Here is a 14381-nt window from a genome sequence, read left to right on the forward strand (position 1 = left end):
ATGTAAAATTTAATGGTGATTTTCATTGTCATATCAGACAGTGAACACTTAGAGAGCACACAAGAGTATGTCGGGAAAAAAAAAATACTAATTAGATTTTGATTTTTAAAATGAAGCAAACGTTTGGTTTCAATGGGAAATATCAATAGACCGACTTTTTTGTTTTTTGTTTTTTTTTTTTTTTTTTTCCCTGAGCATAAATAAACTGACTTTAATTATAGTGGCTAGAAAAGTACTTCTGTAACTAAATAATGAGTTTTGCCTCTTTCCTCCTCATCTTAAAAAAAGGAAACGGTAACAAGTTCTACAATAGTTTGAAACATATATCAATTAGATCTTACCAGAATACTTAAGTAGATATCATCTAATGATTTGATGAGATCAAGTAAGACTACTTTCTCATCCCATATTATTTGAGTATCGAGTAAACTGGTATCAAATTTTGATTAATATGGAAAAACAAACTACTATATACATGTATATATAGTAATGTTAAATCAAATTTTATTTCACAATTATTCTACAATATTGAAGACTGTCACATGAGCATATAGGGCTAGGAAATAAAAATGTAGTTTCTACCATTTCTTATATAGAGGGATATATATTTGATTATGCAAGGAAAGAGAGTTTGGGTTGGAGGAAAATAACAGGAGCCTATGCATCTTTCCCAGACTAACATCTGACTTCTACTCCCAATTGCAAAAGGTTTCCTTGCCAATTCTTCCAATGCTATACACCCTTTTTCATCCTTGTCAATTGCTAACTTTGGATCCATTTTCAGAATTTCCCGTGCTATATCTGTTCAACAAAACAACACATTAATTTGATGATCAGTGTAAAAGGATGATTTAGAGGTGCTTATATGATCAATAATATTGCATTACAAGTATTGGTATTTCTATCCAACTTGTCTAACTGCATGCCTCAAACTCATTGTCAAAGTTAGGCCACAATGTAGAATGATTCAGTAATCTTATGAAATTTCAACGTAAGCGTTAATTGTCTAAAACTCACAATCAGTGAGACATAGGACATACATACAAATCGCAGGAAATAACAAGTAGAAGGAGCTTAATCTTTTCATCACCCTTCAATTCATCAAACTTTGTCACAGAATATAGATACGACACCATGTCTCTTTGTCTGTGCATAGCTGCTGTGATAAGCGGTAGAATTTCTTGATTATTTCGGTCCATTAGCAGTTCATTATTCTTCTCAGCAATTTCCACACTTCCTGACAGAGCAGTAATGGCAAGGGCTGTATCTCCATTGTCATTTTTGAATTCTTACTCTTTTGCACTCATACAGTTCAGCAGTTTTTTTACAAAATTGGTCGGTTTTGCTGCAATTGCAACTTGAAGAGCATTCAATTTCTGCTGTGTTATGGGAAGTTCCCATAGAGTGGGAGCATCCATTTCCTGGGGAAGTTCCCCTTTAGCGGCATCTCGATATTCCTTATATTGGTTGTTAGCACTTTGCCAATCACCTTCTAGTGCAGCTCGATAGAGAGAATTTCTTATGTTGGAAGAATCGCCTGCAATTTTTCCAAGTAGCATAGGTATTAACTGCAGTATTTCTGTGATAAATCATTCCATTTAGATGCTAAGAAGCTGGAAAAGAGAGGACTTACTCTCATCAGTTTGATTTTCATTTGCACGATCATCTACTACTAGTGCTACATGTGATGTTGGAATTTGTTCGATTTCAAAAGGAGTCCTTTGAGGCATGTTGACAGCGCCTACCTCTTCCATGTTTTTTTTTTTCCTGCTTTCGTAAGAAATCAAATCAGATAGAAAAATTAATTGATTCATTAAAATAATTATAACGTTATGTATACATAGAGCACTTAATAACTAGGTCAAGTGATGAAGAGTGACGAGTACAAAAAAAGAAAAATAGAAAAATACTAGACGTGCATCACATTTACAATTTTTTTACAACTTGCTGACACATATCATCATGTGATTTGGGGTGTTGCATTTCTTTTGTTTGTTGACGTGGCTCTAATCACATGCTAATTATGTTTGTCAATAAGTTGTAAAAAATAGTAAAGAAATTATAGGTATAGCATTACTCCAAAAATCATTATGTATTGATAATGGTAATTGAATTGGACACCGTAAGACTTCAATCTCATATTAGGAAGATGTATAGTTAACGTACCATAGAGTGGTTGAATTATAAAGAAGCTCATATATAATAAATTTTACGTTGGTTCCTTATTATGTAAGACTAAGTTTTATACAAGCAATTCCCAAAAGCTCTAATTGAAACTTGACTAGTCCTTTTTGTAGTGATAGCGCAGATTCATGTCGCTAATGCTCTCACTAGATAGTTACAAAGCATTGTATGAGATTACAATTGTCTCACATTGGGAATATTATGTGTAGCTAACATATAATGAGTGGATTATAAAGAAGTCAAGCTTTAAAAGAACGTAATTCTATGGAGCTTTAATTGTAGCTTAACTTGTCTTTTTAGAGTGAGAATGCATATATGACTAAAAAATAGAAGAATAATTCTAAGTAAAATGTTTTTCTTGTTCATAAATAACTTGACTAGTCTATTTATTGATCCTTTTCTTTTTCTTTTTCTTTTTTTAATCTGGTTTTTCATAAACTTTCTTCTACCAAATTTGTAAAATAGTAAAAGAAGAACCGCCATGAGAAAAGTACAAGATTATTATTTAAAAAAAATGAAAGAATATACTGATACCATAGTAATTAAAAATAATAAAATAATGGTAAGGAGAAGGAGAAAAATTCTAAAGTCATGATGATAACAACAATTATGGTACATGACATTACTTCTAACCATTCGAATTCTAGCCGTTACAGATTGAGCTTCGGAGCCTCTTGAGTCCTGAGCAATCCGAAGAAACGGGAAGTCTTTTGATAGCCTGAATTGCAGGAGTTTTGGCCAAAAAGTCCACTAGATTTATATGACAATATCCATCATTATTATAGACAGATAAAAACAAATGGACACAATACTGTTCGCTACATTATTGGTAGTCCAGTACATTTACTCTTTGAATGTCGCTTCTTCTTTTAAAACAGATAACGTTTTATAATAATTAAATAAATCTACAAGAAAATTTCTTCCAATAATAAGCAAGCAAAGGTTTCGTACTTAGGAGCTGAAAGTGACCATGAATCTATCTCTTCTTCTTCTTCTTTTTTTTTTTTTTTTTTTAATCAGTGGCAAGTTTCATAATTTTTAAGGTTAGTGGCCATTTCGTAACTTCCTTTGTTAATCAGATTAGCACCCCAGACATTTTCTATCTAAAATAATGGTAAAAAAAAACTTTAATTTTGTGTTGGTTCTTAGCTGAGGATGACGTGGATGATCAGACCATTAATAAGGAAGAGGAAGATGAAGATGAGGCTGCATCGTGGCTGTGCGATCATCAACCCTTGTGGAGTACAATTCATGTGCTGATCAGAATCAGTTCACCATCCCCGAGCTAATTATTTCCATTTTAGGAAGCTTCTTCCATGACAAATGCATTTTAGTGTATGGAAGTATGGAAGGCGACAAGGGCGAAGAATGGAAGGACCTGGCATAAACCCTAGAATAATATCTAGGACAAGAACAATAGAATCGTCATGAAGATTTTAGGAAACTTTTCTTTTTCTGGAGAAAATGAATAACGCTAACCCTTTAAAGCTAGGGAATTTAAACGCACTTCATTGCTGATCAAAATAGGGAATTCAAGTGACAGTGTGCTTTGTCGCTTTGGTTTTTAAAATTGACAAACAGTAGCGGGCAATTAGTTCACAAATCTGCTTGAGACGGTGGTCCGGCAGTGGCACGGCTTGAGGAGGTGGTGCATCAGTTCGCACAAATCTGCATGAGGAGGCCCAAAAAAACTAAAATGTTTGTTCAAATGGGTTTGGTGTAATCTAGTGAGATAGACACATCAGCATAGAGGCTTAGGTTGGCCCAGTCACACGAGCTACCGCCTCTAGCGTGTTAGGTAGCAAGCAAAAATGAGACATTGTGCCCTTGATGCTTAAGTAACATATAGACTTGGTTGACACATTGATATGTCGCCTTAGCAAGGGCTAAGATGAGGTTTATTCTTTTCAAAACCATGCATAGATAGCCCACAATCCGTGTAGCCTATGATTACGCAAATGTGAGACCTTAATTTGGCGCCTCAAGTGGTGAGCAAATGAAGGACTCGGATTAGACACTTAGGTATAGTAGCGACTAGAATAAGATCTGTACGGTGTATTAAGTTTAGACATATGTTCTTTTGAAAAGAGAACTCTACCATAGCATGTATTTCATATTATTTGTGCTTATTCGATCAACAGTGGAGGTGAGTGAACCAATCCTTACTTCCCATAGTTCATTGTTAATGACCTTATGTATGCCATTTGTGATCTTTGGCTATGTCAAGAGGTTATGGTTTTAGCCTTTGGTACTTTAGCACATTGCCTATGACCATGTCTGGGGAAGCGACTGGACCAAAATTGATTGATATGAGGGCAAAAGGAAGACTATTTGGTAACACATTTGTATTGTATTTGTACGCACTAGCGGCAGGTTGTGTAGCTTCTTGAATGTTGCAACATAACCCTGGATACATCATGTTTTGTGGAGGTTAAACACTGCTATGAGATATTGGACTCGAAAAGGATTAGAGATGTTTAATCTGATGTGGCGAAATGAGTCGGGATATAATGATAAGGATGCTATGCTGGTCTTTACAAGGTTCGGTATAATGCTCCCAACCTTTTATGTAGGTGTGCTCGGTGGTCACATAGTCTATTTATTGATATAAACATGATCAAAATAGATAAAGAGATGCATGATTGGGCCGTCTCACCATGTGCAGGTGAGAGATGTAACTGTTCAAGGTTAGCGCCCATTAGTGAGCAACCTAATTTTTTTGATGCTTAACATCAATTACATTTACACAAGAGTAAATGGTATGTAATGGTTCAATTGAACCATGTATAAAAACATATCATATAGTGTTGCTACAAGAAGTATGTGCGAAACAACTTGCTACAAGTGTGTGAGAAATACTGCCCTCTCTCTCTGTTTTGCTGAATTTGTGAGAGATTTAGTGTAACACCCCTAAAAATGGGAAACGGATCCTCTCAATTTCAAAATCCCTCTATTTCCTCTATTTAGTGCATTTTGAAGGGTAGTGTTGTCCAAAAATTTTAATGATGGTAGTACATTAAATGCAATACCCTTCAAAATACACTAAATGAAGGAAATTGAGGGATTTTGAAATGGAGAGGATCCTTTTCCCTAAAAATGTGGGTATTATGGGTATTGCTCAAGTAGCATACGCCACCACTAGGAGAATAAATGATAGAATTAAACTCAGGAACAAAGGCAAGTGGAACAACTGATCAAATCTTGTTTTTAGTGCACGAGTGGTACTGAATATTTTTTGTTTCCGTTGTGTATAATTCAAACAATTACTATTAGAATTCTAGTTAGCCGTCACAAATTGAGATTTAGAGTCGGCTAAGCAATCAAATAAAATTGATGTAGCATAGGTGTAGCGAATCGCAAAAACAACAACACTAGATTAAAACTTCTTCCCAAAACCAAGAACCAATCAAGGATTTGAGGTAGGATGGATAGAAAACCAGTCCTTGAGTACTTCCTATTGAAAACCAATGAATAATTGTAACACCCAAAAAAATTAATTAACTGGTAATTAATTTCTTCGTTCGCTTCCCAACCTCATTTCATAAGGAAAAAGACTCAGGGATTGCACATTATCCGAAAAGAGTCTCCAGCAGAAAGTCTTAGCCCGATGACCATAGTTTTCAAAGCGTAGAGCCTTGAGAACATGACTTTAACGTCCCCTAAGTTAAATCAATTGACTTTGATCAACCTAGGGGGTCGCTACAATTTTCTCAAACCAATTAATTGGTAACCGGTTGGTGGTATTACAGTAAGGTCATCTAATTTATCAAATTAAGAATATGCTCTAAATGAATCAGAAATTTGAGCATGCTAAAAACATGAACTTAATAATATTAAGAACCATTATTATAGACTCAGAGCTTCCAAACAAACTTTTCTATGAAAAGAACAAATATCCACTAACCAAGCAACCCTCACGTTGTAAGCCATTCGCTTGACATCTTCACCATACCAAATTTTTCACTCTATAGCTTGATGACTTGCTAATCCGCAGAATACCACAGTATTCAACAAGTGAAAGAAAGTAGCTGTGTAAGTCCATGACTTAGTAAGTAAATTACTATGAAACTAATTATACAATGAGCTTTTTCAAAAAAAAAAAAAAAAAAAAATTATACAATGAGCTTATAAATAATTTGGATTCCAGGAATACTAAACATGATTTTTTTTTCGTAAAGTGTGTGTTGCTTCTTTTTTTGGAAAATGATCATCTCCATTTTATTTGAAATTGAAAGTATCCATTTAGTGCATTTAGGAGAGTAATATTGTCCTTATTTTTTTAGGGACAAATTTTTTGGACAAGTTTGTCCTCTTAAATGTACTAAATAGATATTCTCCATTTCAAATGAAATTGAGAGGATCTGTTTCCTCTTTTATTATGCCATTACGAAACTAAGTTTCATTTTAAAGAGATTGACATAATTTTGATAACAAGTCACAAGTGCTTTAATGCAGTAAATCATGCATATATCTATATATTTACATACTTGACCATTAATCATAGCTCTCATCAATGTGGTCTATATCCAAGCTCTTAATTCCTTCTTGGTAGGGTTGGCAATATCTCGAGGAACCTGTAGTACAATACCGATGCTCTGAATATTACAGGTAGTGTAGTGCCCACCATGTAAACATGGTTGCACAGGTCACGAAAAAATAATTAGATCGAAGGCCAATCATAATAATAAACCTCTAAGACCATAGAGTCAAGCCCGTATAATTGTAAACTCATGACCATTATAACGCACGAGCTCAGTTACTCAACTGAATCGCTCATCAATCATATCAGACATCTAAACTCTATGTCACTCCGGACATAAGTCCTTCAAGCTTAGAGAGACCAAAACCTCCCAAGGCAATCCTCTCTCTTTCTCTCTCTCTAGGTCTAGGATGGCCTGAAGAATGAATAGGAAGTTATAGGGTTTATCCTAGGCCTTCTTATAGTGGTGTCCCATGCATAAGAGCTCAAGGAAATTAAGATCCCTTCTAATCTAATAACTATTATGCGTACATACGATCGTTCAAGTGTAGTTTCGAACATTCTCGCGCAATCGTTCGTTGGAACCCTTGAACGTTCGTGTATTGTAGTTTTAAAATAAATAAACTAAATTAAATTAAATTTGTGGAATTATACTTCAAAAATCCTTTCAATATTTATATAAAAGTATGCTTTTACTAATTAATTTTTTTTTTTTTTATTTGGGGTACTACAATAATAATTAGTGAAAACTTCACTTACCCCCTGATGTTCCGTCACTTCTATAGTCGTACCCTCAAACATTAAAATTTTGCAATGTCGTGTCGCCGTGTTTTAAAATGTTCAAATGTTACCCCTACTGTTAGGATATATGGTTAAATCAAACGGTTAACATGTGAAATGCTCCTTATCCCTTAGAAATTTTATAAATATATAAACATATAATTAATTAAACAATTATTTTAAAAAATTAAATTAAATTCGTTGTAACCAAACCCACAGCCATCGTCAGTCTAGCACCCGGCCACCACAAACCAAGGTCGTGTGTCACATGACACATGATTTTTTTCTCTTTTTATAATAGGGGTATTTTGGGTATTTTTCATCCTGCAATATTGGCATTTAACATAAAATCTTAATGGATGGATTACATTACAAAATTTTAAAACCTAGCAACCTGGTGTTAGAACTTTTTAAAGTTTAAATGAGGGAACATCACGGGGCTAAGTGATGTTTTCCCTAATAATAAAAAAGGTGGCAATAGTCATCCATATAAAGTTTTTATAGTAACTGGACTCCTAAAGCTATTAAAACACATAATAAATTCGGTTTAATCAAATTGCCGCTACTCATTCGGAGGAGGTTGCGATATGACACTAAAGAAAATCCTAAAAATCAATCCTTGTTTGAACAAGACTCCAACCAAACTAGCGAACGACCACTAGTGCTACTCGTACGGAAGTGCATCGAACAAACTATCCATATGAAGCATTTTGTGCTTTCCTCTTGAGCAGCTCGGCCATACTTGTCTCCGAACACCACTTCAAATGGGGCTCATCTGATCCCGCTCATCCGGACTTATTCCGAACGCCATTCCGAACAAAGCGTGTTCGGACAAGTCTTGAACCTCATTCGGACACTAAAATATTAGTACTTATTTTCTTTACAAATTTAAAAGCAGTCGGGTCTACATAAAAAATGCTTGATTGTTTTGCTACAAATTAAGTCCACCAAACTTGTAAAACAATTAATCTTCACCATTATGTAGTGAGAAACATAAATAAATAGAATATAAAACTTAACCTTTAGTCAAGTAAATGAACCTCGTGTACGTTATTGTCGAAACGTTTTATATTCATGCATCCCATGTGGCCATGTTCACTTTGTCAACTGTCTCTTTTGTTGTCTTGCATGCCGATTATTGTAGGATGCATGGTACATTCTCTCGCTCTTTTTTTTTTTTTCTTTCTAATTAAGAAATATAAGAAACGGGGTTGCAAGGAAACAAAATTCAAGTGGAGGGCTCTAGCTCCTAAATAAAATTACAAAAGTTTCTCTGGGTAATACGCAAGAAATGCTTGCGTGGGATATTGAGGTTACTTATGAATTATCATCAAGTATATATATATATATGCATGTTGCATTGACATTTTTGTTTTTCAAAATTTTGTAATGTATGACTGCATGTGATGTACTAATATTTTAAGATTAGTTTTACCATAAAACCTAAATCAAGTTTATATATTAAGATTAGGAATCCCGTCCCCTTCTTGGTTGTGAAGCGATTTATAAGATTTGAATAAAAAAAAACATTTTTTATGGAAAAAATCTAAAATACATAGATGAATAGAAAAAAAAAATTAAAAAGTTAGTCAAGTAAATAATTTTGTTTAATACAAAAATTTCGTGTGGGCTTTAGTAACTTTTTTTTTTTTTCTTCTTTCGTGTGAGCTTCAATAACCAAAAAACAAAACAAAACAAAACAAAACAAAACAAAAATCTTTCGTGTGAGCTTGAGTCACTTAAAAAAACAAAAACAAAAAAAAAAAAAAAAATCACCGCATGTGGCATTGACAGTTTTTCACTTCTAAAATTTTCTAACATTTTATGATTAGTTTAACAATATATAGAACCTAACTCATGTTTGAAAGCCAGCGGTAAGCATTTCGAGTTTCTAGAATCAACATAAATTAAGTAAATGGATAAATGCAAAATTAGTTCATATGGTTGTCCTAAATTACAAATCATTTTTTATAGTATAACAAATAATTTATAGGTACTTGTAGTTAGCCTAAATTACAAATCATTCTATGTAGTATAAAAAATAGTTTATAAATCCCTAGAGTAGGCCAAAATAACAGTTTGCTTCTTAAAATCAATTTCCATTAAGTAACTTAACAAAATCCGTTACTTTGTCATGTCATACTGCTACAATAAATTAACATAATCTCTTCTATCCACAAAATTTTACTCTGTGCGTAACCCTCCTTCATTTGCATATTTCTCACCACAATTTGGGAGCATTTTGCGAGAATTTGACGATCGCATTTAGTGAAGTAGTTGAGGAAGATGAAGATGAAATAAAAGATTAGGTTAATTTATTGTAGCAGTATGACATTGAATGATGACTGATGTGTAATATTATTAGCTGGCAAAGTAACAGATTTTTCTTTAGTTCATTAACGGAAATTGATTTCAATGAGTAAACTGTTATTTTGGCATACGTTGAGGACCTATAAATTATTTTTTATATCATAGGGAGTGATTTGTAATTTGGGCTAACTATAAGGACCTATAAATTATTTTTTATACCACATTGAGTGATTTGTAATTTAGGCCAACCACAACAACCAATTTTGCATTTATCCCTTAAGTAAATTCAAATCATAAGAGCACTCACATCTAAAAAGTTATTTTGGCTAGTCCTATAACAAAAAAGTTCAACATCCAGCTAATCAAAATAGTTATGGATTTGCTAAATTGTTACTGTGCTTATCAAATTTGAAGACTAAGAATCATATCCCCTAGCTTCTTGGTTGCAAGGGACTTATAAAATTAGAATAATAAATATAAAAAGAATATATATTATGCAAGGAAAATAGGATTCTCTCCCTATCAAATGATATCAAATGAAATGAATAGTATCTATTATTAGTAGGATTTTTTTTTTTTTAATTGGGGTTCTCTCATTTCATTACTCAATATTACGAATACAATCTAGAACCTCTCTCCGCAGATGGTCCTCTCCAATAGATAATGCCAATCTAGCCAAGCTATGTGCAACACTATTAATTAGCTGTTCGTTTTATATGACGGACCTACCATTTATGCGCACCATGGAGGAGAGTTTTGACATCGTTTATTAAATGCCCGTACCTACTCCAGCATTTACCTTCTTTTCACAGAACTTGTACGACCTCCAAGGAGTCACCCTCCAGGATGATATGCGTGAGATAAACTTGTCTGCTCATTTCGGCCGATATTGTCTGTCATTCAAATTAAAGAAAATGAAAGGACATCACTGATTACGACTCCTATTACTTGTAGACATTAATTTAGATTATGCTTCACACCATGACACCAAAGTCCATATCTTGGGCAATGGCTTTTTATAAGTTCCTTAAATCAATGATTAAGGGAAGAGGTTGGCTTGCACTTGTTGCTTGATGCCCCGAAGGACCCCTCAGGTGCACAAAGAAATAAAAGAAACAATAGGGAACTAACATTAAACAAACAAGGTCAAGGCAAATTCGGGGAGCCACCAAGCTCTTTATGAACTATTCAATTAACTTATTTGTTGTGAGTATTGTTTTACACATTGAGAAAATATAAAAGAAAAGAGTGTTCAATATACTTAAGTGGACCTTAGTCCATTAGCTTAGGCTTTTGGACTAGAGTTGTGTTCAATTATGTTATATTAATGTACTTTCGGTAAAAACTCGCAACGGGAAGATTATTGTGAGTGTACTTGTGAATATTGGGTCCCATATTGAGAAAATATTTTTAAAAAAAAAAATGCTTAATATACATAAGTGGACCTTAACCTATTAACTTAGGCTTTTGGGCTAAAGTACTTGTATTTAATTATGTATATTAATGTACTTTTGGTAACTACTTCATAACCGCTTTATCTCTCAACATTATTCATTTTTTATATAAAATCCTTTTTGACAAACGTATTGTTCTCTTATTCTCTAACCAGATATGGTAAAAATGTAGTATTTTAAAAAAAAAAAAACACAAAAAACAAAACCTTATAAGTAGCGTGAAGAAGCGGACAAAAGAGAACGTGTAAAGGAGTGATGATAGCTTGTATACCTTATACTATATAATTATAGATTACTTACATTTATGTCATTGGGAATAAGAGGAAAAAAAAAATAGTATGTCATTCTCGAATCAGATTATACGGCGTGTGACGTTCTGAAGCACTGCGTGAGGCTCCTCCATCAGGAAATGTCGCAGCCGATAAAGGTACAAATTTTGCAAGTAAATTTTAATTTTAATTATTATCAGCCATTAGATGTTGTTAATTTTTAAGCATGGCAACCATCTTTGGGCAGAAGAAAAGATAGTCGTGCAAATAAAATGGGAAATCAGAACTAGAATCATTGCTAAAGGCAAGTTTTGGAAAACTTCTGAGAATTTGTTCCTGCTTAGAAGCTGGGGAATCCCTGATAGAGTTATATAGATAATGGATAAGGTGTTTGTGATGATATGGAAGTTGAGTTTGGTTGTATACTGCGGTTGCTTGCAGTAATGTTCCAGCTTGTTTTTGTTTTTTTACACTTTAATTTTTCCCTGATATATAAATCTTAATGGATTTCTATCATGTTTTATGACAGAAAGTGATATTGAAGGTGGACGTGCATGATGAAACAGCGAAGCAAAACGCCATGAAGTCAATCTCTGATTTTCCAGGTATAGCATTTTTACCTGATTGTAATTAATCTGCTAGCTATAACCCCTTTGGTAGTCTCTGATATTATAATCATGTTATTTGGTTCAAAACTTGAAAGGAAAATCTGTTTCAATAATTCAATCTGATTACAGCAATAAGTTAGTTAGTTTGATTTATTTCTTGAATTTTCTTTTATTTACATAAAGAAATTATTGAAATAATAGTTACAAGAATGCAAGAGTTATAAGATGGTTTGTGTAAATTAAATTTATTGTTGATTATGTAGAAGTCAAACTCTTTTTTTATAAATAGTCTTTGTATATAGTCAAATAATTAAGGAAAGATATAGCTAAGAAAATGTTTTGACGTGTGGAACCAATTAATTATGTGTGGTTCTTTCATACTTTCATCTCTTTAGGTTTTTAGATTGTTATGGTATATATTTACAGAAAGAAATGGCAGATCTTAAGGCATGAAAGGCTGACAAATTTGACTGGTTCTGTAACGTAATTTTTTTAGGTGTGGATTCAATCTCCATAAACATGAAGGCCCAGGAATTGACCCTTATCGGGAACATGGATCCGGTTGGTGTAGTCAAAAAGCTGAGTGGGCTTTGCAAAGCCGAAATATCATTTGTTTTACCAGCAGAAGAGGCTGAGAAGAAGAAGAAGAAGAAGAAGGAAGAGCCTGAGAGTTCATCCAAAAAAAAGGAGGAAGAGACAAAGAAGGATGATGTGGCCAAGCTTGTGAGTGCCTACCAGGCCTATAATCCTTACACATCCCAAGTTTAGTCTGTTGGAAACCTTGTGTAATTTGCTGATTCTTAGACCTTAGAAGAATCATATGAAAAAAAAAAAAAAAAAAAAGATGATTGTGGGTGATATGTACAGTAACAGAAAAATCTTTTGTGTTACTGGTGTGCTAGAATACATCACTGAGAGAGGCTTCATGTACAGTAAGTGCTTTATGTGCAGTGGGTGATGATGGGTTAGTTAATCTTACAAATGTTTTATCTTGTATGTGTTGTAATTGGGAATATTATATTTTTGGTTTGTGGTTTTTACATCAACATAAGAGTTTTTTATAAATTGTAAATGCATCGAGACAAGATAGCCCTTGCTGGAGTCGCTATGGCCAAATGATTGAGGATACCAAAGTTTAGTTACATAGTTTCCCTTATTGGTCCGTTATGAACACCAAAAGGGAGGCTAATGAAGCAACCCATCTTATGGCAAAGACTTCCATCACCCATTTGCTAGGATGGGGGAATGTTCTAGTTTTATTCAGAGTATTGTACTCCTTTTGATTTATAAGAGATTACTATTTCAACTCGAAAAAACAAAAACAAAAACAAAAAAAACAAAAAAAAAAAAAAAGCGTTTTTTTTTTCAAAACTTTTTTTAATATGGCCCCAGGGGAGGGAGAGGAAAAGAAATATTCAAATTATTAACCTGAGACGTGGTATTTAGCCAATTGAGCTACACGTCATAATCAACACAACAATTTAATACTTTTGTGCTGTTTTATTTTATTTTTTAACCCCCTTCCATCTGGATGTTACTATTATATAAAGCCACAAATACTGGAGAGAAAAAATAAAGAAATCATTTTGCTGTACATCTTGATACAACGAATTTGTAAAATCACTATTGAATTCAACCCCCTTCCATAGGTTTCATAAATACAATAGTGAATTTGCAAAAAAAAAAAATGTAAAGCAAAATAATGTCTAATATCTCTCGACTAGGAATTGGTGCAAATAGTTTTCTTTCCTTTGGGTGATGGTGGCTTGACTAGTTTTGATGAGAGAGTGTCTTCCAGAAGTAGCTCAATCGGTTGGAATCACGCTTTATAAAACGGAGGTCATTAGTTCGAATTCCTTTCCCCCCTCTCTTGTGCGAACATGTCAAAAAAAAAAAAAATGAAAATAGTAATCTAATAATGAACTCTAATCAATATTGTCAATTTTCAAAACTGCATTCTCACATTAATTAGGAAAACAAAAACAAAGGATAAAGTCCACTTAAACTGCTCAAACTACCACCCCAATAATAATCTACCGCTCAAACTACCAAAAAAATGACAATGTACTTCCAAATGCTAACAAAATGACGAAATTACTCCTATAGAATTTTCAATAAGACAAAAATACCCTTAAAATTTTGAAAAAAAAAAAATTAGTATTTTTGTTTTTATTTTAGTAAGGATAATCTCGTCATTTTGTTAAAATTAGAGGTACATTATCGTTGTTTTGGTAGTTTTGAGGGTAAATTATCGCAATTGATAGTTTGAATGGTAGATTATCATTAGGGTGATAGT

At 33.4% G+C, this 14381-nt stretch overlaps 1 protein-coding gene and 1 pseudogene across 1 annotated transcript; one reads left to right on the top strand and one right to left on the bottom strand.

The window, feature by feature from the left end:
- The window catches only part of LOC132169327 (uncharacterized), a 39956-nt pseudogene extending 38202 nt beyond the window's left edge, over positions 1 to 1754 (bottom strand).
- Positions 1755 to 11560: 9806 nt separating this feature from the next.
- Positions 11561 to 12853, top strand: LOC132171191 (heavy metal-associated isoprenylated plant protein 39-like). Its single transcript, XM_059582440.2, has 3 exons — positions 11561 to 11635; positions 12007 to 12082; positions 12582 to 12853. The coding sequence occupies exons 1-3, from the start codon at positions 11618 to 11620 to the stop codon at positions 12851 to 12853; spliced, it is 366 nt and encodes a 121-aa protein (XP_059438423.1). The 5' UTR covers positions 11561 to 11617.
- The last annotated feature ends 1528 nt before the right edge of the window (positions 12854 to 14381 follow it).

The sequence above is a fragment of the Corylus avellana genome, chromosome 1 (genome assembly GCF_965113065.1).
Source record: "Corylus avellana chromosome 1, dhCorAvel1.hap1.2, whole genome shotgun sequence".
NCBI lineage: Eukaryota > Viridiplantae > Streptophyta > Magnoliopsida > Fagales > Betulaceae > Corylus > Corylus avellana.

Excerpts from the sequence above, each read along its gene's own strand:
- LOC132171191 (XM_059582440.2), top strand. Across the intron at positions 12,083-12,581 it reads GTCAATCTCTGATTTTCCAG|GTGTGGATTCAATCTCCATA; the intron begins GTATAGCATTTT and ends TAATTTTTTTAG.